The following is a 25409-nucleotide window of genomic DNA, read 5'->3' on the forward strand; positions in this document are numbered from 1 at the left end:
GACTTGCATCAGAAGTAGCAAGAGATTGGAACCCCAGAGTGTACACTTGACATGTGGGCAAAATTCCCAAATGTTTTCATTCCCCTCATTCTTTGCCCCAACCCACTTACACACCATTGCTGGATTAATTTGGCAGAGCTAATTATGTCATTCCTGTAATAAGGCCTTGTATGGCTTCTCCGTTACCTACTAAATTCTTCAAACTACCTTTCAAGATCTTCCCACAATATAACCCTAAAGCCTTCTGGCCTTATATTTCCAATTCATTCACTGTTTTCAGCTTAATTAGATGTTTCCCCACTAGTGAATAACTACCATGACTCTGATTTTGCTGGGTTTTTTTTTTTCTATGCAAAATTGTTACCACCTCTTCTTTCTATACCTGTGAAAACCTGCCCATCCCTCAAGATGCATTTTCAAATTGTACTCTCTCCCTGGAGTCTTTTCTAATTCTCAAATAGATGTGACCTGTCTCTCCTCTGAAGGACCAACTCTATTATTTGTTCCTCTTATGGCACATAAATTTGTCTGGGTTATTTCTATAATCCCTAGTAGAGATTTCTACTCATATGAAATAAGTATTTATTACTATCAGCTGTTTTTTATTAGCTTTGAGTCCAACAAGGCGACTTGGAACTGGACCTTGAAAACTGCAGAAACGCAGCTTATCTGGACGAAAGTGGACTTATCAACTACTCTAGGTATGTGACAACCTTCTTTTCCTCACTACCTGTGTATTGCGTTGTACTCAAGAAGATGGGCCTGGGAACGAGTTGCAGATTTTGAAGGGGAAAGGATGAAGGATGAGGGAAGCAGAAGAAAGCACCATACTCCTAAGGCCAGAGCTATAAGCAAAATCAGTGAACACACAATATGCGAAATTAGTGAAGCAAGGAGGCCCGATACACAAACATAAGATACACCATCTATCCTTTGGGGCAGTAAGAACCGCTAATAATCAGCTTACCTTCCCCAACACAAACAAACACATAAAATAAAGGAGGTAATGCTCATTTTGCCAGGAATGTGACAACTTGCGAAATCCTGGCCCCATAGCATCCTGCTCTTTTCTTGATGAAGATAATGATCACTTTGTCTCCTCAATTCTTTGGGTCCCTAATTACCTGTTCCTCTGTTTTCAAATCTCCAAATTCCTCCAAGAAAGCGGTCTCTGAAGGAAACTGTGATGGCTCCAAAAAATTTAGCAAACTGAAGAGCTCCTCCACGGAGTTCTGCAAGGGTGTTCCCGTGAGAAGCACTTTATGTTCCTGCACAAATTAAACACACATGATGAATAGTGCTTGAGCCATCGAAATAGTGCATTTGCGTGGGGAAAATTAAGCCAGGGCATTGAGTGCTCAATTTGGGGCAATTCTGATCTGCTTTAACGAAAAGATAATACACCCTCGTAGGGTACAGTCAATAAACGAATCAACCTTCCTTTCACATCATTGATTCCAGCAGCCATTTCATGTTAATTAAAGCAACTATTCACTCATTCACTAAATATTATTGAGGGCCTCCCCACCAGATGCTGGGCACCACGCCAAGGCAGTGATGTTAAAAGGGCATCATCTTTGGTAGCAGTTCATTTAGGGGCCTGGAAACAAGCCAAAACACCTTACATTTCCAAGTCACATATTTCATGGTATTTAAGAGTCCTCCTAAGTCTAGGGAAATCAATCTGTGGCAAAGGCCCTTGTTGACCCAGTTTGTAACAAAAAAATCTAGATTCCTATACTCTTGCAGTTATAGAGACCAAAAAAGAAAATCGAATGTAAAAGGACCAGGCAGAAATAAGCTACATGCAGAATGGCTAAGGAGTGTTTCCTCCAAACTGAACAGAATGAACCTGTGTTTATGTAAAGAGCTGCTAACTCTCACCAGGGCCATAAGCTTTAGACCCTCCAGAAGTTTGCAGTTCCTGTGCTTTAATCTGTGGGCTTCATCAATTATCACACAGCTCCAGTGAATCTTCTCCAACTCTGGCCAGTCTGCCAGGATCATCTCAAACGTTGTGATGACGACGTGGAACTTGAAGACTCCTGAAAGGGGGTTTCCCTGAGGATGACACAACCAAAGGCAAAGCTTTACACCATGGCTACAGAATTCTGCTAATACCTGCTGGTTGAGAGGAGGCAGCACTACAAATGCTGGGGACTAGGTGAGAAGACAAGCACTGCTTTTCCTCATGTGAGAAAAGAGAATATAAGAATGAACGAGCTAGTTAGCCAAAAGGCCTCACACACCATCAATGAAACAGAAGCGAAACATCTGCCCTCACGAAGGTGAGGATGGGCAATATGGAAGGCACAGCAAGGGAGTATTTTTACTTATTAGCTGCTACGATAAGGAAATCAGATGGGTGTTGGTTCACAAGTTCCCAGACAGGAGTCTAAACCATAGTTTGAATGCCCAAAGGAAACTCTCTGCTATTTTTCAGACTTAATTTCACCTTACAATTTGAGTTCTAGAACAGATTTAAGGTAATGATCCTGATTCACCTAAGACAAGTGCTACTAGGCAGGACACAGCTTTGTTGTTCAGCCTGCCTTGGTGTTGCCAACACATTTCAAGAGCAGAGCCGCATCATGTGAGAGCAATTCTTAAATTTCTTCCAAGTGTCTCTGCTGTCTCTGAAACCTCTGGGGAGACCACTGGCTTTCCTCTGATTGAAATCGTTTAATTTTTACCTTAATTATAAAAACCAGTGTGCAGGACAAACACACAACTATATTCAGCTAAATGATAGCACGTAAAAACTTAAAGAGAAAATGTTGCTGTTGTGTATTTAATTATTTGAAACCTGTTTTCTCTTTATCCTTCTCTGTCAAATCTGTTAACCTCTTCTCCAAACTCCCTGGCTGGGAATCCATTCTCTGTAGAGTAATTCTTTTGCTCACTTTCTTCATTGAACACATAACAATTCAGATAAAATCTTTTGCATATAAAAGTAACTTCATAAACCAACAGGTAAGTCAAATTTTCAGTGTCCTAAAAAAGGTATATCTCAGAGTTGAGACAGCATGCCCTACAATCCTGTGTTGTATCATAAATTAAAATGAACTACCAGGGAGAGCAGGAGTCAGCCTTGACAAACATATTACAAAGTCATTCCACATTAACACAAGATGCAGGGCACTGGAACTTCTGAAGTTAAGTGACAGAAAGGCGGTTCCGAGCTTAGGCAGTCCCTGGGTCTCTGATTCACGTGAGGCTCACCTGGGCGTCTCTGTACACCATTTCATATTGCTGGATCATCTGCCTGCTGATCTGGCTGCCGTGGTACACAATGGCATTCATCTCTGTCCATGTCCGGAACTCCCGCTCCCAGTTAGTGATGGTGGAGAGAGGGGCAATAATGAGAAAAGGGCCGTGGATTCCTCGTAGAAATATTTCTGAAAGGAATGTGATGGACTGGATGGTTTTCCCTAGGCCCATCTCATCAGCCAAAATACAGTTTTTTCTGCAGAGAGCGAGAAATACAGGTAATTCATTATCAATATAGGAAACTTATAGAGGCTGGTTATAACTTGAAAAGATGCTTCACAAATAGACGTTTACCTATAAGATTATCATTGAAGACTTTATCATCATTTTACATATTAAACTGAGGTTAGTTGTTATTATTATTCATACCTTGCCTACTTCCAAAACAGAACTGTGCTAATTTGGGAGAAAATATAGTCATGTGTCACTTAAGGATGGGGTCACATTCTGAGAAATGCACCACTGGGTGACTGTGTCATTGTGGGAACATCAGAGAGTGTACCTACTAAACCTAGATGGTATAGCCTATTACACACCTAGGCTATGTGGTATATAGCCTACGGCTTCTAGGCTATATGCCTATATAGCATGTCACTGCAGTGAATACTACAGGCAATCGTAACACAATAGTATTTGTGTATCTAAACATGTCTAAACACAGAAAAGACAAAGTAAAAATAGAGCAAAATATAGATTAAAAATGGTATACCTGGCCAGGCGCTGTGGCTCACACCTGTAATCCCAACATCTGGGGAGGCCAAGGCAGGCAGATCACCTGAGGTCAGAAGTTCGAGACCAGCCTGGCCAACACAGTGAAACCCCATCTCTATTAAAAATACAAAAACTAGCAGGGAGAGGTGGCAGGTGCCTGTAATCCCAGCTACTAGGGAGGCAGAGGCAGAAGAATTGTTTGAACCCAGGAGGCAGAGGCTGCAGTGAGCTGAGATCACACCACTGCACTCCAGCCTGGGTGACAGAGCGAGGCTCTGTTTCAACAAAAATAAAAATAAAAAGTAAAATGGTATACCTAGGTGATAGGTTGACAGCTGTAGCAAACCATCATGGCACACATTTACCTATGTAACAAACCTGCCTATCCAGCACATGTACCCTAGAACTAAAGATAAACATTAAAAAACAAAAACAAAAAAGGTATACCTATATACGGCACTTACCATGAATGGAGCTTACAGGACTGGAAGTTGCTCTGGGTGAATCAGTGAGTGAGTGGTGGGTGATGTGAAGGCCGAGGACATTACTGCACACCACCGTAGACATTATAAATACTGTACACTAAAGCTACACTCAATTTATTTAAAAATATATTTTCTTCAATAAATTAACCCTAGCTTACTGTAACTTTTTTACTGCATGAACTTTCAATTTTTTAAAAACTTGACTCTTAAGTGTTATTACAAAGAATCAAGAAGTTTTAAAATATTTAAAAGTTTTTGTATAGCTGTATATTCCCCCCCCCCCACATATATATATATATATATTTTTTTTGGTTAAGGATTTAGAAATAGAAAACAGCTTTAAAGGATCTTCTGGATTTTATTTCATCTAGATTGAGCCCAACCTTTTGGTGTGGCTGGCCAAAAAAAAGGGCACAAAGTCAATGATGTCATTCCTATTGGTTGGAGAAACAAGTGACAAAAATAAAATTAGTCTTGGATGATTAATGTGCAAAGATTACCACCCTAAATTGATGGCCATGCTGCTCCTCTCACCAGTCTGCAACTGCGACTCTAGGTTTTCCAGGCTAAGGCAATAATATACCTCTGGGTACAAACATCTGGGCTGGTTTTGGTTCCTTACCTGTTATACCAATTAAAAAGAAGCCAGTTCATCCCCTCCAGCTGGTATTCCCGGAGCTGGTTACTGTTCTTATACTCGCGAGACTTCTCGAGTTTCTGCCAGGAGTCTGAAGCAGGCCGCTCCTAGGGAGGAAAGCGAACAGCATAATAGATAGAGAACGATGTTTTAGGAGCATAACATGGATACTAATGAAGACAGTGGTAAATCTCATTGTCCCAAGGCTGGTTTTAAACTATAGTTATTACCTTCTGAGTAATGTATAGGTTGGGGGAACTAAGTAGGAGTCAGGCTGAGAGAATGGGTAGGAATCCTGATTGCTTCTAGATAATAACTTACAATTAGCTTCAGAATGAAACTCTCCCTGCTCTCTATCTGGTCTGTCACTGCATTACGCCACATACCACAATTAGCCTGGTGCTGTATTTATTTATCCATGTACACACATGCTTCTTCCATTAGACTGTGAGCTCCTGAGGGCAGGGCCTGTACCTTGTTTCTTACCATATCTCACACAAGAATCAACCTATAGCAAATGCTTAATAGATGACTGACAAGTTGAATTAAAAGCAGAAAACAGTATATACGAGAGAGGGTTGAAAGAAAAATAATCAACCATGTAATCAAAACACTATGAACTATGTAAGTTTCTACACAGTTCTGCATCTCAAGACACCTCTATCTACCTTTCATATGCTAAAAAAAACAAAAACAAAATACTGCTCTTGAATGGACTCCTATAGGGACCTAAGTTTAATGTTCTGAGTATCAACCTTCCAGTGATGTAAAAGCAACAAATAATATTAATATGGAACTAGATAAGAGTTTTTCATATAAAAATGGTAATTTTTCTTTTTTAAACAGAAACTATCATTCCAGCCTATAGCCATATTCTTTAACAACTGATTCTCTTTTCAAGTTAGTTACACCTTAATAAAAGCTCTGGCCCGGGTGTGGTGGCTCATGCCTATAATCCCAGCAATTTGGGAGGCCAAGACAGGTGGATCACCTGAAGCCAGGAGTTCAAGACAAGCCTAATATGGTGAAACACTATCTCTGCTAAAAATATACAAAAATTAGCCAGGCGTGGTGGCAAGTGCTTGTATTCCTAGATACTCAGGAGGCCAAGGCAAGAGAATTGCTTGAACTCGGGAGACGGAGGTTGCAGTGAGCTAAGACTGTGCCATTGCACTCCAGCAACAGACCAAGACTCCATCTCAAAATAAAAAAAAAATAAAAGCTCTGATCCCAACTCTCCCTCCTTTTAATTGTTGGATAATTTATATACTTCTCAGGTGCCCTGGGAGATCTTGGCAGTTGAGTGGTAATAATCCAGAATCAGAAAAACAAATAGATTCAATAATGTTGATCAAAAACCTATGTTCTCTCTGTGGGTGTTACAGGGATCTGCAGATAAAGGACAGTTCTTCCGCTTAATAATATTCCAGGTGAGCAAAGAAGGGAAAATCAAAGAAAAGAGCTAGCTGATGAAGAGATAAGAAACAGGAAAGATACTAGTGAGCTTCTCTTGCATACCAGCCATTTCTTACAAATTTTATTTTACTGACTCCATATAACAGCCACACACCAAGAATTCTAAGCCAATAACAAAGCTTCTTAAATGTCACATACATCAAAATAGACCTGAGACCTAAAGGTGACTAGGGTGCTGGCAAAGTTCGATCTGGGGAGGAAAACACTGAATTGCAGGTTCAATGAGAAGTAACAAAGGTAAAATACCACAGAAACCACTTAGGAACACAGCCAGGTGAACTTCCATGATTGCAAAGTTCATAAAATTACATGTTCTGAGAAGTGTCAGAGAGAGACAAGAGTACTTTACCACATGCTTAATTTCAGGGAGAACTTGAAGAGATTCAAATTCTTTAACTTTTGCAGGATCCACATCTTCCTCTAGCTCCCAGGTGCTTTCCTCATATGGTAGTGAGCACCACTTCACCAGGTAATGTGTTACCTCCTGGTAGGAAAATAGGAAAGAAACTTAATGTTCTATCAGATTAAAGGAGTCAGTCATATCTGCCAACCTCTGAAAAACCACCCTAAATGACTAGACAGGAATACCATTAAGACAAAGGCCACATGCTAAAACAAGTGAAATATGTGGAAAGAAGGGAAGATGCTTTAGGAGAGGCGAATACCCACCTCCCCTGTTTCTGCATCCTTGGTGTGGGCCACCTCCAAGATGCGATCAACTTCTACATAGTCTGGATTGAACAAGTCTTCATCAGGCTAACACAAACAGAGGAGAACAGTTAGAAGTGTGTCCCCTTCCCTCAAATCCAACACCTAGGGTGTTATCTCTAAGTGACCCCTACTCTGGGCCCTATCAACAAACACAAAAGAAAGGGTTTGCTTAATAAAAAAAGTCACAGGCATTTATTCAGTGTCTCCAAAGCCTGCTCTCCATGACTAAATTTAAAGGATCCAACCATCTTAGAGGCTACACCCTAGCCAGGTAATAATTCCCTGTTGGTCATTATAGCAATGTACAAAAATCAGCAGAAGGGTTCCCTTTTCCTTACTGGTCCTTATTTCAAACATAGCCCTTGGCAACTAGGAAATACGGTTTCTTTTTCTTCTTAATAACAACAACAGCTAACATTGGAAGGGGGCATGAGGCAAGCTTCCTGGGTGCTGACAATGTTCTATTTGCTGATCTAGGTAGTAGTTACACAGATGTGTTTACATTGTAAAAATTCATGGAGATGTATACTTTATCTTTATGCACACTATGCTTCAAAAAAAGTTTGCCTACAAAACAAGAAGCAACATACAGAAATATTTAATGTATGTCCAGAGTAATGCTAAGTACTTTCATTTAAGCTCCAAAACTACCTTACGGAGTAGGTACTATAATTACCTTACAGATTAGGAAACTGACTCAGATATTAAGTGATGTGACCAAGTTCATGGAGCTATGTTAACTGGACCGTTCACCCAAGTCTTTCTTACCCAGAAGCCGAAGTCCTCCTCCAGGAGTGCTGGAGAGCTCTTACTGACACTTACGCTGCAAGGCACTTTAGGGCTATCTAGTTTCATCGTCTAATCAATGCTGGATACTTTTTACAACATCCCTAGCAAACCTCTCAGATTCAATTATTCCCAGTTAGGAAATTAACTACCCTCCAAGACCTGATTCACTGTCGAAATAGCTTTATCTCTACCTCTTTAGTAGTAGTATCATGATCTTTATCATTAGTAAATTATAACTTAACTTCCTTCCTTATAACTGTTGCTCATTGGTATGAACTGCTTCCTCTAGAGCAGCAATAAGTAATTTGATTCCTTCCTCTCTGTTTAGGCTCTTCAGCAATCTCCTCCCTATTTGGGTTAAAAAAAAACCCAGTTTGTTCAACAGTTCTTCATATACCATTTCCATCTTAACAATACGAAAAGCTAATATTTATGGAATAGTGCCTATGAGCTAAACACTGCTAAAAACATTGTGTTCTTTATTATTCACAACAGTCAAGATACAGAAACAACCTAAGTGTCCATCAAGGGATGAATGGATAAAGAAAGTGGGATGTATATATCCACACAACAGAGTATCATTCAGCTTTAAAAAGAAGGAAATTCCGGCCGGGTGCGGTGGCTCACGCCTGCCGAGGTGGGCAGATCATGAGGTCAGGAGATCGAGATCATCCTGGCTAACACGGTGAAACCCTGTCTCTGCTAAAAATACAAAAAATTAGCTGGGTGTGGTGGTGGGCGCCTGTAGTCCCAGCTACTCGGGAGGCTGAGACAGGAGAATGGCGTGAACCCGGGAGGCGGAGCTTGCAGTGAGCCAAGATTGTGCCACTGTACTCCAGCCTGGGCGATGAGCAAGACTCCATCTCAAAAAAAAAAAAAAAAAAAAAGGAAATCCCATCATTTGCAACAACATGGATGAACCCGGAGGATGTTATACAAAGTAAAATAAACCTGACACACAAAAACAAAGATAAGTGTATGATTTCACTTATATGTGGAACATAAAATAATCAAACTTGTAGAAGCAGAGAGTAAAATGGTGGTTGCCAGGGATGAAAGGGATAAATGGGAAGGAAGACACTGGTCAAAGCGTATAAAATTTCAGTTATTCAGGATGAATAAGTTCTGGAGACCTAATGTATAGAATGGTGATGACAGTTAAAAATACTATTTTATATATTTGAAATTTTCTAAGAGGATAAATCTCAAGTGTTCTCACCCTAAGGTGGGAAAAAAGAAAGAAAAAAATCCCCTAACTATGTGAGGTGAAGGATATCCTCACTAGCTGGACTATAGTGATTATTTCACAATGTACACATATATTAAAACATCAAGTTGTACACCTTAAATATACATGTTTGTCAATTATACTCCAATAAAGCTGAAAATGGCAAGAAAATTATCGTCTAATCCTTCCAGGTATTCTATGAGGCTGATTCTATCAGGAGTCCTGCTTTTTCCTATGATACTGAGTTTGAAGGAGCTTATGCCATGGCCTGAGGCCACCCAGATGTGTGTGAGGCTGGGCTGGGAGGGGCAGTTTGACTGCAGAGCCCAGGCTCTTAGCATTGTGTAGCCCGCTCTCCACCTATGCCCCATTCCCACCATGACAGTCCTCTTGCAGCTGCCCTCAGGTTTTGCAAAGTCCCTCGCTGAATCCTGGTACCCAAATGAACCTAACATTTAGGAATGAAAAGAGCCTGGTACAACAGGACTGTTCTATTGGTGCAGTCCAGGATTAGTAGGATTAGTTTACTTTTTAAGCAGCCACTTCCTACTCTTGACACACAGTAAATGTGTAGTTAATTCAACTGGCAGTATCTTTTCTCCCTAGAACTGCTACCCAGTCATTTTCCTCACTTCAGAACTAGAAAGATTCCAAGAACAATGTAGGATATTACATTTATTCCTACATTTATGCATCCTAGCTTGTCCAGGCAAACCCAGGCTGATTCTGTCATTTATCCTCCCAGTATTGGGTCTGGTTAGGACGTCTCCTGGGTCTTCAGGAGTTAGGATTTAGTCACGAGTCTACGTCTGTGCATGTGGGAAGTTGCAGGCTCTTGGAGCCTGAGTTTCCTCCACGTGTGGTTTAGCTACCTCATAAAGCAGCTGGAAATAATGGATATAAAGCTCTACTCAAACTAAGTTACTATTTATATCACAAAAATATTTACCCAAGTTACTAATAAATATGTTGAATAGGTCAGGACCAAAGGCAGTGTTATAGGAACTACTCTTCAGTATTATTTCTCCTTAATTTCATGTGTTCCAATATTCTCATGAGCCTTTCCCTTCCACAAAAATATGAACTCTTGTTGCATTATTTCTATATACCCCAGCACAGTTTCCTCTATTCTCAGCCAAGGAAAAACCACTGCTTTAGGAATAGATCAGAAAACAGACACAAAGGGCTATGTAGGCTATATTACAGGGTTTAGACTTTATTCCAAGAATAACACATTAAGGTTAAGGTTTGTGGCATTTTCTGATATATACCACTTACAGATTTGTTTAATATTAATATCCATCAGTCCTTCCTCTTGCTGTAGGTACAATATTTAGAAATTCCCAAGTTTACATAAATAAAATTATTTGTTTACTTTCTCACACTTTTAGATTTGTTTTTTTTTTTTTTTTTTACATTCAAACTTTAGGACCTTCTGAAATGTCCTTTTGGGTTGTGGGGGGTTGAGGGAGCAGGGACGAAAGAATTGTGCGCATATTCCTCTCACTCTAGCTATTTATTAGTCTTCACACCAAGATGCATGCTCTTACGAGTTGTCAGTTTATAAGGTTTCATCCTGAACTTTGGTGGATACTTTTCTTTGACTTGAATCTAGACTAGTTTTGTTGCAAATCAGCACACATTTATCAATTTGACTGGAGCAACAGATCTGTATAGGATTTTAACTTGGACTTAGAAACATAAACACAGTATTTACTGCTGCAAGAAAAGCAGCAGTCAAATGAGTCAGTAAATATTGCTTCACCTCCGTAAAAATGTGCTTCATCTGGGCTTGTTTATTCCTAAATCGCTTGATCTTCTGTGCGATGCGAGGATCCTTTTCGAGCTCTTCCATTGTGGCCCATTTACAATGTAAGTAGGAACTATCCAAAGACATACAAATTGTCAGGCAAGCACATAACTAGCAAATGATTGAGCTTTAAGGTGTTCAATAAACAGGGTGACCATCTAACACAGAAATAGTAAAATGGTTTATTGTGCAACTGCTGGAGATTGGGCTTAGAAAGACCCTCCTCTTAAGGGCAACAACAGAAAACAAAACAAAATGGAGTAATTCCAAGCAACTGATCTCTCTGCAGCTTCTAGAGAAACTGGCCAAGAACAGAGGCAGTGCAGGTGTGGGCAGGTTATCATTAACACACGTTAGTGAAAGTGGGCTGTAGCAGAAACGAAAAAATATAAGAAGGGAAAAGAGCATATGCTACAGGAGAGTGGTTCTCTATCCTGGTTGCATATGAGAATTGCCCAAGGAGTTTTAAAAAAACAACAATCCTTGGGCCCCACTGAGTCTGAGTCGATGGTCTTGGGTGGAGGAAGGGCTTCAGAAGTTTAAAAAAGCTCTCCAGGTAATTCTGTGTGCAGCTATAATTGAGTGTTACTGCCTAAGGTAAACTTTAGTCAGCCAAGACCTGTGGGTCATGCCTTAGAGGCAAGACTCTGAAGATACAGAAGATAATAAAGTCACAAGAGAAAGAAAGTTTTATTCATATAAAACCCAAATACAGAGAACACTTTAAATAGACGTACAAATTTCTATACTTAACGTAGAACAGCTCCAAGTCAAATGGAGGTTCTCCTGGGTGAACCTGTAACAAACAGCAAGCAGTTATCAGCCCAGATCCCAGGCAGATCACCCTTATTGAGCCAAAAGAAAACAGGTAATCAACATCTCTGCCTGATTTCCATAAAGATTTCTTGAGCATATTTTCATTTTTCCAGGCCTTTTCCTGACACCTATTGGTCAGGTTTTCCAAAGGTGGAATACACAGCTGCAAAAAATTGATCTTCATGCTGTCCTTCCAAGGTCTAGGCTGGGACGGGCACTCAGCTGATAAACCCAAACTGGCCCAGGTCTCTTGAGAAATGTCAGGACCAGAGCCTGGTATGGAAGTGACTACATTCTTCTTTAGTGGTGTCCCCCTAACGCCTCACTTCTGAAATGCCAATGGTATTCCCTCTCCAAGTAAGGAAGTTTACTGTCATAAATACTTGAAGTAAAGATGAAGCCATGCTCTCACCAGCACCAACATACTCTACCACTCCAGGAATTTCCTCTAGGTGATTCCTACAATGGCCCTGAGATGTCTGAAGAAAAGAACCCCTACAACATTTCCATTAGGACTCATATGGGGTGTGTGTGTGTGTGTGTGTGTGTGTGTGTGTATACTTTTTAAAATAGAGACAAGGTCTCACTATGTTGCCCGGGCTGGTCTTGAACTACTGGGCTCAAGCAATCCTCCGATGTTGGCCTCCCAAAGTGTTGGGATTATAGGTGTGAGCCACTGAACCCAGCCTCCACTACAACTTTTTTTCCATCTCTTCTTCTTGGCCCTCTGCTAAATTCTGGTGGGCTACAGCAGCTAAGGGATATATGGCTTTTGCTAGGATCAGAATGGAGGAAATCATTAGCTTGAGCCATTCTAGATATTTTAAGAGTTTTATGTCCTAAAATGCTCTATAGGGGTAAAAGTAAGTGTTGGCTAGCCAGACAATATTCTTGCCTAGCTCTCACTCCAGCCAATAACAGTCATTCTAGGTTCTCTAGCCAAAAATCTCTTCATAGAAGATGTAATCTGTGCTAATGATACAAAAGTGAGAAACACGAGCCACCAACCTCCTGGACAGTCTTAGATGCCAGGATCTTCTCAATGATGTTTGCATCATCTTCTGGAGGCTCCTGGGGACAAAGATGAAAAAAAAACCGAAAATTGTTGGAACCACAGAATCCAAGAAAACAATTCTATAAGAAATACTACAATAGGTACTACTTCATTCGAAAGTTCACCTTTGAGTACCAAGGCCTCCTGTCAGGCCACAGAGTGGTCAAAAGGTCACAAACATTTTGCAACCTAGAATTCAAAGTGGTGGTGGCTTCTAAGCTCTGGACACAACTACATCACAAGAGCAGAGATGTTTTTCAGATTCAATTTCAGATCTGCATTTAACATACTTAAAATTGGTCTTGGACCTACGTGTTGCTGCATAAAATTTTCAGAAAGTTCTGAGTCTGGGGTCTTAAAATTAGTTCTAATAGCTACCAGCTATTGACTTTAGGCAAGTCAATACCTCCTAGTCTTCAAATCTATTAAAATAGGAGTTAAAAATACATCTCTCACTGGATTAGTGGGAAGATAAAATAGTATTACTGTGGGAAAAATGTTTTCACATACTACTCAAAATCAAGGTATAATTATTCTCTATTAAATTGTACCACCTTTCCCCTTTTGTAGCTGGAAAAGGCTATTTCACGGATCATCCTTTGAAGGTAAATTCCAACTGAAAACGTATTCCTTTTTACCCTAGATAAACATCAACACTTCTGTGCTCCATGTCTCCATGAAATCTCTTTCTACAGAATATTTATAGTTAAAAAACACTGAATGTTTAACACTCTTTCTAGAACCTCGAGCAGCATTATTTCTTAGCGGTTTCGTATGCACAGTGACCTTTTCAGATCTATTACAATATGAAACTTAAGACACCACATGAAAAGAACACTCATCACAACAACGTAACTGCCACATTCGGTCTTCTGGGTTCCTGGCTGGAACGTCCCAGAAAGGTGATTTGTATACCTTCAGTCTACCCATTCTAGGGCGTAAAGCCATAAAATTATAGAAAACATCTCTTAAGATCTTAAATCAAGCTTTTCCCAGGAAAGTGATGATGGGTTAAAAGAAATGAGGAAGGCACATGGCAGAAAAGAATTATGGAAATCAGTAAGCAAGCACAGGCAGATGCTCCCAAAGGTTACAAATATTTACTAAGCTCTCTCAGACACATGGCATTGTGCCAGATGCCATGCAGAAGTTAATCCAAAACCACACACATCCCTTCTCACCACTCAACAGGAAGGCAAATAAACTATAATTACCATACAATAGAAGAAAGGGGTGCGAATACAGACTATGGTTTTGTTTCTCTGTTTAAGTATTTGTTCTGCTTGGTTCCTAAATATAGATAGGTGGCAGGGAGGAGGTGGCAGTTCACTGTTTATTGCTGTCTTCTCACTTTACTACATAAACCTTCAGAGGGCAGGGATCCTTGTTTTATATACCGACATAGCTAGACCACGAAATGCATAATCAATAGGTATTTGTTGAACGCTGAATAACAAGGAAGAGGAAAAGAAAGAAGGAAATACAGTGAGGAAATAAAGTGTCAAACTCTCTGAGGCCACAGAGTGGAGACAGCTATTTTTCTTGATTTATGTCACTTAATTTAAGAAGTCTCCCCCTGCTCCATACACTCAGACTTATATACTGTCAGGATGGTAACAGCAAAGGGCCAAAGCCAGGTGTACTTTAATGAGCAGCAAAGACCACGACCACTGATCTTGCAGCCAACTAACTAAAGTCTGACTATGGCAAGCGGTCAGTGAACAGGTGCTAGGTTAAGAGAAACTAGACTAATGAACCAGCTTCCTACCTCATTTCCTTCCTAAATTTTTATCCCACATTATTTATGGAGTGCTTTTAGTTTATGCACCGGTCTTACAGAAGTAAATGAGATATGTCTAGTCTTAGTCATCAAGGAACTATCAGGCATGCTAACATAATGCTTAGTTATTGAGGTATGGCATACTTATAGTATGCAGAAATCTCAAGTGTACATCTTGAATTTTTACATACACATATGCACTTATATAACTACCACTCAAGATCAAGTTATATAATTTTTCCAACACTCTGAAAAATCCTGTCCCCACTGTAAGTAACCAATATTCAGACTTCTACCACCACAGACTGGTTTTGTGTACTATTAAACCTTATGTAAACTGAATCGTACAGTAAATAGTTCATTCTTCTTTAACACTGTGTAGTATTTTGTAATATAAATACACTATCCATTCTACTGTTGAGGAATATTTGGTGTGCTTCCAATTTTTGTATTACACAAGAAATTTGTATAAATTATGTCTTTGGTGGAAAAATATGCTAATTTATCTTGGATATATAACTAGGAGTAGAAATACTGGGTCATGGGGTAGGTAGATGACTAATCTTAATAAATATTATCAATCAACAAATAATATTGTCAAAAATTTTCTCAGTGATTGTAAAAATTTTGACACCTACCAGCAAGGTATGGGAGTTCTGGGTGACCTGATACTGTCAGTCTTTAGCATGTTAGCCATTCTGGTGGATGTGTAGTGTTGTCTCTTTAATTCACATTTTCCTGATAACAGAAGATCCTGTGCCTCTTTTCATACACTTACTGGCCATTTGGATATCCTCTTTTGTGAACCTCCTATTCAGGCCATTTGCCTATTTTATAAATTATTCTTTTTAATTTATTTTCAAGAATTATTTTAAATAAGAGTCCTCTCTCAGATACACAGATTACAAACATTTTCTACCAGTCTATGGTTTGCCTTTTCAATCCCTTAATGTGTCTTCTGATGAACAGAAATTCTATATAATCCATTTTATCAATCTTTTCTCTTATGAATAGTGTTTTTGTGTGCTGTTTAAGAAATTTGTGTTGTCACCAATGTCATTAAGCTACAAATGTAAATTGTAATTTTATTGTAATCAAATTTTAAATTTAAATGTAATGTCATTTAATTTTAAATGTAATTTAAAATTTTCTAGTAGCCACATTAAAAACGTAAAAAGAAACAGGTGCAAATAATTTTAATAATATATTTCACTTAAACCAATATATCTAAAATATTACCAATGTGTAATCAACTAAAAAATTAAAAAAAATTTTAATAGTCATTTCATACCAAGTCTTCAAAATATGATATTTTATATTTATAGCACATCTTAATTCAAACTAGCTACATTTCAAGCACTCAATTGGCATATGTGGCTGATAGGGTCCATACTGGACAAGGTAGCTCTATTTTGTTCAGCTGATCTATTTGACTATCCTTACGGCAATACTGCCCCGTCTTCATTCCTATAGCCTGATTACAAAGTCTTATAGTTAAATCTTCCAATTTAGTTCTTTTTCATGACTGTCTCAGGTTATGCTAGATAGGTCTTCAGCATTTTCATATACATTTCCACCAATTAAAAAATGCTTTGCTTAGTTTTTGACTGGATTTGAATTATAGACATCTTAGCAGTATTAAATACTCGTATGTAGCCAGGCGTGGTGGCTCATGCCTGTAATCCCAGCACTTTGGGAGGTCGAGGCAAGTGCATCACTTGAGGTCAGGAGCTCGGGACCAGCCTGGCCAACACGGCGAAACCCTGTCTCTACTAAAATACAAAAATTAGCTGGGTGTGGTGGCGCATGCCTATAGTCCCAGCTACCCGGGACGCTGGAGTATTGCTTGAACCCGGGAGGTAGAGGTTGTAGTGAGCAAGATCACGCTACTGCACTCTAGCCTGAGTGACAGAGTGAGACTCCATCTCAAAAACAAAACAAAACAAAGCAAAGCAAAACAAAACAAAACAAAACCCCATATGTGCTACATCTATTTGTTTAGGTCTTCTTTTTTCACAGCAATGTTTTTAGAATAGACAGCTTGTGTATTTTTTTGAGTTATTCCAGGGTATCTGATACCTTGATGCTATTATAAATGGGATTTAATAATTATCCTTCCCTGATATTATGTTGCTAGTTTATAGAAATAAAAAACTAATGTATTTGCATATTGTCTTTGTATCCAGCAACTTAACTAAATCTACATTTATTATTTATAATGATTTGTTAGTACATTCTGTTCAATTTTCTACATATGCACTCATGTCATCTACAAATAATAAAAAAGCTTTACTACTCCCTTTCTAATCTTTTAACTTTTTATTTATTCTTTCTCTTTATTGTAGTGGCCAGGTCCTACATTGTATTTCTGAGTATAAATTATGACAGTGAAGTATTTTTCTTACTCCCAAATTCAGGAAAGAATGCATTTAATATTGTACTATTTAATACAATATTATCCATCAGATTTTCTCTTGTGGCTTTTAAATGTTCTCTCAGTCTTTGGTTTTTACAGTTTAAGATATGCCTAAGTATGGTTTTCTTTTTCTGTATTTTTCCTGCTTCAGAGTTATCTGATTTTGAATCTACTAGTTGATATCTTCCATCAGTTTAGGAATTCTTGGTCATTAGTTATATCTTCAAATGCTACTCTGCTCCAATCTCCTCTATCCCTAGGACTCCAATCAGAAATACTTAGAACTTTCGGCTGGGTGCAGTGGCTCACACTTGTAATCCCAACACTTTGGGAGGCCGAAGTGGGTGGATTATCTGACGTCAGGAGTTTGAGACCAGCCTTGCCAACATAGTGAAGCCCCATCTCTACTAAAAATACAAAAATTAGCTGGGCATGGTGGTGCACACCTGTAATCCCATCTACTTAGGAGGCTGAGGAAAGAGAATTGCTTGAACCCAGAAGGCAGAGGTTGCAGTGAGCTGAGATAGTGCCACTGCACTCCAGCTTGGGTGATAGAGTGAGACTCTGTCTCAAAAAAAAAAAAAAAAAGAAATACATTAGAACTTTTAACTGCATCCCACTTGTCTTTTTCTCTCATGCTTTTACCTTTTGCTCTGTTTGATTCATTCTTTTTCCTCTATGTGCTTTAGAAATTTTCCATTGATCTGTCTTCATATTCACTCATCTTCTCTTCTGCTGCATCTAATCTACTTACAAACCTATCCACTTGGTCTTGAATTTTATAAACTGGTTTTTTCGTTCTACACTGTTACCTGATTCTCTTTATAGATTTAATTCTCTGTTGGAAGTTTTCACTTTAAAATTCATCTTATCCATCTTTTCCTCTATTTTTTTTTTTAAACAGGATCTCACTCTGTCACCCAGGCTGAAGAGTGCAGTGGAGTGATCTCACCACACTAAAACCTCCACTTCCCAGGCTCAAATGATTCTCCAGCCTCAGGCTTGCAAGTAGCTGAAACTAGAGGTGCAAGCCACCACACCCAGCTAATTTTTGTATTTTTTGTAGAGAAGGGTTTTGCCATGTTGCCCAGGTTAGCTTCGAAAGTCTAAGCTCAAAGTGATACTCCAGCCTTGGCCTCCAAAAGTGCTGGGGTTATAGGCATGAGCCACTGTGCTGGCCCCCTCTATTTTCTTTAACATTTTAATCACAGTTATTTTAAAGTTCTTTCCCCCTGCCAACTCTAATATCTGGGTCACCTGGGGTCTGCTTCTATTATATAATTATTCTCTTAATTTTTAGCCACCTTTTCCAGCCTCTTTGAATGCCTAATATTTTTTATTTCATGTTGGACACTGTGGATAAACGAATTGTAGCAGCTCTAAACAGTATTTTGTACTACAAGTATTTCCCATTTTCTCTTAGACAACCAGTGCGAGGGGATGGTCCCTTTGATCCAGTCGGAGACTGAGTTGGGTTAGGACTGAGTGACTGTTTTAAGATTCAATCCACCTCTTATTTTACTGTTTTTGGAACATGAGTATCCAGGGTCACTGAGTGAGAGACTGGCAGGTCTTTTTTCTCTTGAGCCCTGAAACATGCTCTGTGGAGGTTTTGAGCTTAGCGTTTTAGTCTTCTGCCCCACGCAGGTTAAAAGTCCGACAAATACCTTAAGCGAGAGTCAGTATTTTGTGGTAGGTCCATTCCTTTAGTGATTTTTTTGTCTCCTAAGTACCAGGCGACTACGAAATTTCAATCTGCCTTCTGGCTGAACTCCTAGCTTCCTGGGATACCCCAGAATTCAGTAGAAGTCTCTTGAGGAAATCCCCTTGCTTTGGGGATTTCTTTAGTTTCCAAACATTCCACCAGCCCTGTATATTCAATCCCCAGTAGTGTCAGATGGTTTCTCTTCTACCCAGAACAGTCTCTTTTGTTTGGGCCAAACCTGACCCTCAGCCCACTCCCAGAACTGGGAAATGTCTCCAGAGAAGAAAACAGCCAGTCATCATCAGCCCACCTAGGGATAAGCCTTACTGTCTGATATTTTAGTTCATCTCATTCTTGTTGCTTCCACAGCTATATGATGCCTTTAAAAAGAGCTTTTTGCAATTTATATATATATTTTTTCCAATATTAACTCTCATTACTGGAGCGGTCTAGGGCTTAGTTTTTGGGTTTCTTCTCTTTTCTATCTGTATTCATTGTCTTGGTGATCTCACTCAGTCTCAGGGTTTTAAATACAGGCATCATCCAGCTCAGAACCTCTCCCCTGGCAATAGCCTCATATATGTAATTCCTATATGCCATCTCCACTTGAGTATCTCAGAGGTATTTCAAATTTAAAATATCCATACACTAAACTCCTATCCAACTCCCCTTTCCTACCCCTCCTACCTACAGTCTTCTCCCACCTGAGTTAGAGTAAACTATGCTTTCAGGTACTCAAACCAAAAATCTTGGTGTAATCCTTGACTCTTCTCTTTCCTTTCCATACACCATATCTGACTGGCCTAGAAATCTTGTTGGCTCTATCTTCAAAGTATGTCCAAAACCCAGCCTATTTTTCACCATCTCCATTGCTTCTAACCTGATCTGTACCACCTTCATTTCTCACCCAGATTATTCTCAAGAGTCTCCTAACTTGTCTCCCTGCTTCTGTTCTTGCCCCACTAGTCTATTCTCAACATAACATCCAGAATGACCTTTTTTATTAAGCTATTCCTCGGCTTACACTGCTTAAAAGGCTTCTCTTTTAACTCAAAGTAAAACTAAACATCTTCCAATGTCTACAAGTCCTACAGGGTCCATGCCCACCCTCCTACCTCATCTGTTATGGTTCAGTTATCCTTGTCTATTCTTCATGCATACCATGCATGCCTCTACCTCAGGACTTTGTATAGACTATTCCCTCTGTCTAAGATGTTCTTCTGCCCTGCACAACTCCCTCTCTCCTTTACCTCCTTCTATTATTCGCTCAAATATTATACTTTTAGTGAAGGCAACTCTGACCACCCTATTTAAAATTGCAATCCTCACCCTGAATTCTGCATCACCCTTATTCTAATATATTTTTAGAATAGCATTTACTGCCATTGATGTACTAGGTAATTTTCTTATTTAAGGTTTATTAATAGCCTCTCCCTATTTACTTCTACTCTTTGGAAGTTTTGACCTAGGTCCTTTGGCCTCCCATGCCATGTAGGTTCAAAATGTGGCAAATGTTGGAGGGAGAGACCAGTTGTGAATTTGTTGCAGGCTTTTCCATGAGGGCAGGAATTTCTATCTCTTTTGTTCCCTGGTGTTATTTCCAGAAATTAGACAGTCCTTGGCATATAGTAGGTGCTCAATAAATATTTCTGAATAAATAATGTTAGGAGATTTTGCAATAGAACATGGTAACAGTAGTAAAAAGCGAGTACTATGAGAATACAGAAGCCAGAGCACTTGGGCGAATTAGAAGAGGCTCTGGAAATGATGTGACATATGAGTTATATCTGTGGGCAAGCAGTAAACTTTCACGACTGCTGACTACTTTCACCACCCCAGACTAGCAAGCAAGTATCCACACATGTACACACACACTCAAAGGAACAAAGTTCTCTTCCTTACTACTAGATTGCTTCAAATATTTTCTTATTCTACCTACCATGAAGAATAGATAAAAATGGTTTCTGATGATAGGATTTTGATTACAATTCAGAATATTTAACTAGGACCAAATCTAAAGAAACTTTAATACACGGATGAAGAAAGCACAGGACTTTGAATATTAAAAGAAGTCAGGGTTTAAACACTTTTCATTATAAGAAATTTTCAAGTGAAAATTAAGGAGTTTGAAATAAAATTTCAATTTGTTTTTTTGGCACTGTTAAAAAAGAGAGGGTAAGCACTCATGTTAAACAATCAATAGAGATCATCCAAATATGGAAAACGGGTTTTTATTTTATCCTAATGAAATGAAAAGGGAGCAGCATTTCCGAAATACACATCGAAGTAGGAAGGAAACTGGAAAATCAGAATCTTTTTTTTTTTTCTGAACAGAGATTGTGCATAAGTACGATCATGTGTGTATAAACACTCAGTGTATACAGATACACACAGATATAAACTAAATCTGCTTGCCAGACACACTTCCATAACAACCATCTGTTCTCAACTGCTTGGAATTTCCTTAAATTATCCTTCAAAGAAGACCATTTTAATTCATACACTTTTTATGTCAGAGATTTATATAATCTTAATATTTTATCCTTAGGGAAAATTTTCAAAAACTTTTAACCCTATTTGCCTTCAACCTCAACCAACTACCTCTCTTACTTCTATTTAGCAAACCATAACGAGGGAGCATAACAAGAAGCAAATCAGGTTTGAAACCACAGTATTTATCAAGTGCCATGCAATATACAAAACCAGTATTAAGCTTGATGCCCAATTTCAAGGGGATTACACTCATTCAGGGAAGACAAAATAAACATATCTGTCTTAGAAATATCCCAGGGTAAATGCTAATTGGTCAAACAGTAACTACAGTCCAATGAGAGTTCAGAAAGTGAAAACAGCATGGATTTCAAAGCATAGGTGAGGTTTTAGTTGGGCCCTAAAGAACACTGGCTCGTAAAAGAGGACAGCAAAGAGAAAGGTAAGATGAAATGAGAGATGAAAGAACAATCTTATAGGATGTATGATGCATATCTAGAATGCTAAGTAACCTGCCTTATTAGAGTGAAAGCATTACACAAGATGAGGAGTAGGAATGAGAGTAAACAGGTAGTGTGTGGCCACATCTTTAAAAAAAAAAAAAAAAGAAAAGAAAACACAGGAGTTTTGATCTAATAAGGGAGTTAAAAAGTACCCACCTTGGATTTCGTGAGCAAGAGACTGAGAAATACCAGCAATTCCCTGGTATTTTGGGAAAGTTAGTCTGCTATCCGACCGGGGAGAGCAGAGACTTGTGGCAGGCAAACTAGAGAAGTGTGTGCTGCAGTAAATTGTACACTGGGCTCAGCACAGGGGGTGGCAGCAGAAACCAAGAGGAAACAAATACAGGAAACAACCTAAAGACAGTGTGGGAATTGGTGGTTGTACCCAGTGAAGAAATGGGAAGACTCAAGAAATTACCCACCCAGGCAGAGCTGATAGGAGCCTTATGATGAAGGGCCCTAACAGACACTTCTGCACCAAGTCACACACGCTAGCACAAAGCTACGGCAATGCCAAATAGCAGCAAGGAGCCTCAGAAAAGAGGCCTGTCTGAGGGTTTAAGTGAGACAGAGATGAATATCAGTGAGGAAAAAATGCCAGTATACGGAAATGAAGGAAACAAGAGCCTGGAAGAAAAGAAAAATCTCTTTCCTTTCTAATACAGAGGTTTAAACAAATCATCCCAGTTTGAGTTTTAAAGCAGTTGAGGTTTAAACAAATCATTACCAGTTTCATACCATAATGAGTTTTAAACATATTTATTCACTCACTGAATAAGTATTTGATAAGTTCAGCTAAGTAGGTCTTTACATTAGCTACCAACCAGCAGAAACATAAAGTGCTACCTATGCTAAGAAAAATTACAATAAATTAAAAAGTGATGCCTGTTTTTGCAAAACTCTGCAATCTGACTGGGGAACAATCAGGAGTGATCATCAAAACAGTATGGCAGAGGCACTGAAAATCAGGACCATCACAGGCTCGAATGAGTGGTACAAGGGTGCCAGCTGAATTTAGACTTAGGGAATAATAATTACAATAATGAAAAACATTATCGAGCAGAAGATGGAAAGTGCCACTCCATCTGAATAGTTCCTGGGAGTAAATGTAAATTTTATTTTATTGAAACTCTCCTACCTGAGAGGCACATAGGACAAAAAAAGATACAAATCATACACTAACATAACTCATGGTTTAGAAGAAGGAAACAAAAAATTTGGCAGGTGTCCGAAGGACAATGACAGTTAAACATATTAGAGTGCACTAAGAGTAGAGGGGAGGGGCACTTATCCCCAGCTCGGAGGAGCAAGGAACTTTCCGGAGGAGGAAACAACTGAGCTCAGCCTGCCAGGTATAGAAAAAGGCCTATCAAAGAAGAGTGCACTGTACGCAGACACAGAGCACAGCACAGGAGAACACCACGAGCCAAAGCTTTATTCAAATTCAAGTCCTTCTGTTCCAAAAGGCAAAATCACACAAACCACCCAAATTGCAAGAGGCAAAAACTGAGACAGCCTTGTCAACAGTCTATACATTGTAAATAAAATACACCACAGAACTCTAAAAGTTTGTTTGTGTTCCAGACACCAAAATGAGTTTGACAAAGAATAAGAAAATAAAGAGTCACATTTAGGATGGAAACTTTTCTACCCCTGAATCCCAAGCTCAGGATTGTGCTACAGAGTCCAAAGCACAGCTGTGATAATATGCCATTCCTGAGCTAAAGTGAATTGTGTGTAAAGATGTTTTAGCAACTCACCACTTGGTAACCAATGCTGAGGTTGTGATCTGGGGCTGGGACAGTCACAGAAGTGGGCTGAGCATGCTGAGAAGATACTGCATAGATCTGCAGAGAGATGGTAGTGGGGCCATTCTGGTGCTGACTCCATCCCCTTCTCTGCCCTGAGCTAAAGCTAGCAGGCAGGCAGACACCCACCCAGAGGGCCCCGGGAGAAGGATATAGGAAAAAGCTTCCTCTTCTTCAGTGATTTTCTGTGCCACTGGATGTGCCTTGAGATTGCCTGGAATCCTAGATGAGATTCAAGGCTTTCAGGCTTTTCGTTAGTGTGGGAAATCTTTGTTCAAACTTCCTCAGGAAGCCCAGTATGTAAAAACCGTTTTAAGTGGAGCTGTTTTGGTTCTGCAGCAACTAGGACTCTACAGAGCACCAATTTTGAAAATCACTCGGTAAGCCGATCTCTCCAGTCCCCTCACTGGCTGTGTGGCCTGCCCTGCATGTTAGGCCAGGCCTTGGCTCAGAGGCCAGCCCCACATGGTCGCACTTCTCTGAATGTCAAAGCCAAAACCATGAATCAGGCCTCTCTCTCCCTTAAATTTGGTAAATTTTTTTGAGATATAATTCAGATTCTAATTTATGTCTCTCCATATATAAACCCTCTCTTTGCTATATCCTTAGAAGAAAAAAAATGAGTCTTAATAAGATACCCAACATTTCCTGAACTATTTCTGTTAGTTAGATCAGCTACTGCTGCCCTTCAGGTGCCAGGGGAGAAGTCATAACAACATCTGAAAATATGGTCAACGGCTTAGGCTAAATGGCTACTAGGAGAAAATCAAATTCCGTATAGTGTTTTAACTACCAAACCAACCATAACATCCCCAAGGAATGAAAACCCCATTACAAAGCAATACAATTCTATCACCTCATGGCAGTCTTGCAAGGGCTATTTTTAAATATTAATATTTGCTTGAAAAGTATTATAGTGACAATACATCAAATTATTATTCCTACTGTTATAATCATTAGTTGGATAACCCTTAGCAGAGACATGAAATCAACTCTTACACGCTAGTCACTGATTAATTGCTGCTATGTAACTCTGACCTGGATTGTTCTGGGCTTTAGTTTCTTCACTGTTAAAACAGGGACAATAGTCCCTGCTCCCTGCTACTTTCTATGCAAACACAGAGTGAAAGAATATGTGGAATTATATGAAAATGGTTTAAGTTGGAGGCAAGGTAGTCGAGGAAGATGAAGTACTATCAGCTTCCATAAGATACACTAGCATCCAGGAGGAATGACAGGTATTTGTGATGCTACTGCTCCACACAGAGTGTGAATTCTGCCAAGTCAGCCCAACAGTTGACTCCATAACAACAGACAGCCATGTCCCAGAATGTGCTCTTGGCAATAACGCCCCTCCTACATGCACAGCCTGCTTCTTCTCTTGCTTTTCACTTCTTCTCTATAAGCTCCCTGGCACAGACCTCTTTCTTTTCAACATTTAACCCTTCTCTCCTTTCTAGTGCCTCTGTATCAAGTGCTAATACTATCATCTTCTTCCTTGACACTGCTGCCAACAGAAACTGCTAAAATGTAAATACGGTGGTCCTACTCCTCTGCTTCAACTCATCAGTGCCTCCTATCCCTTGTCCAATCTGCAGGATGAAAACAAAATACCTTAGGTGATATTCAAGGCCCTTCACACTGTGACTGCTCCTACCTCTCAGTCCTCCTCTCTCACCACCCCTCAAAATACACCCCAGCATCCAGCCGAGATTATCCA

The 25409-nt window shown here is 39.5% G+C and overlaps 1 protein-coding gene across 1 annotated transcript in view; it reads right to left on the reverse strand.

The window, feature by feature from the left end:
- Positions 1-25409, reverse strand: part of CHD6 (chromodomain helicase DNA binding protein 6) — a 215087-nt gene that overhangs the window by 87323 nt on the left and 102355 nt on the right. The window contains 9 exon segments of the mRNA XM_033186434.1: positions 1125-1268; positions 1885-2061; positions 3223-3466; positions 5089-5210; positions 6929-7063; positions 7249-7335; positions 11073-11190; positions 11855-11913; positions 12942-13004. Of these exon segments, the coding sequence (XP_033042325.1) occupies positions 1125-1268; positions 1885-2061; positions 3223-3466; positions 5089-5210; positions 6929-7063; positions 7249-7335; positions 11073-11190; positions 11855-11913; positions 12942-13004 (1149 nt within the window).

The sequence above is a fragment of the Trachypithecus francoisi genome, unplaced genomic scaffold, assembly GCF_009764315.1.
Source record: "Trachypithecus francoisi isolate TF-2019V2 unplaced genomic scaffold, Tfra_2.0 Lachesis_group21, whole genome shotgun sequence".
Lineage (NCBI taxonomy): Eukaryota > Metazoa > Chordata > Mammalia > Primates > Cercopithecidae > Trachypithecus > Trachypithecus francoisi.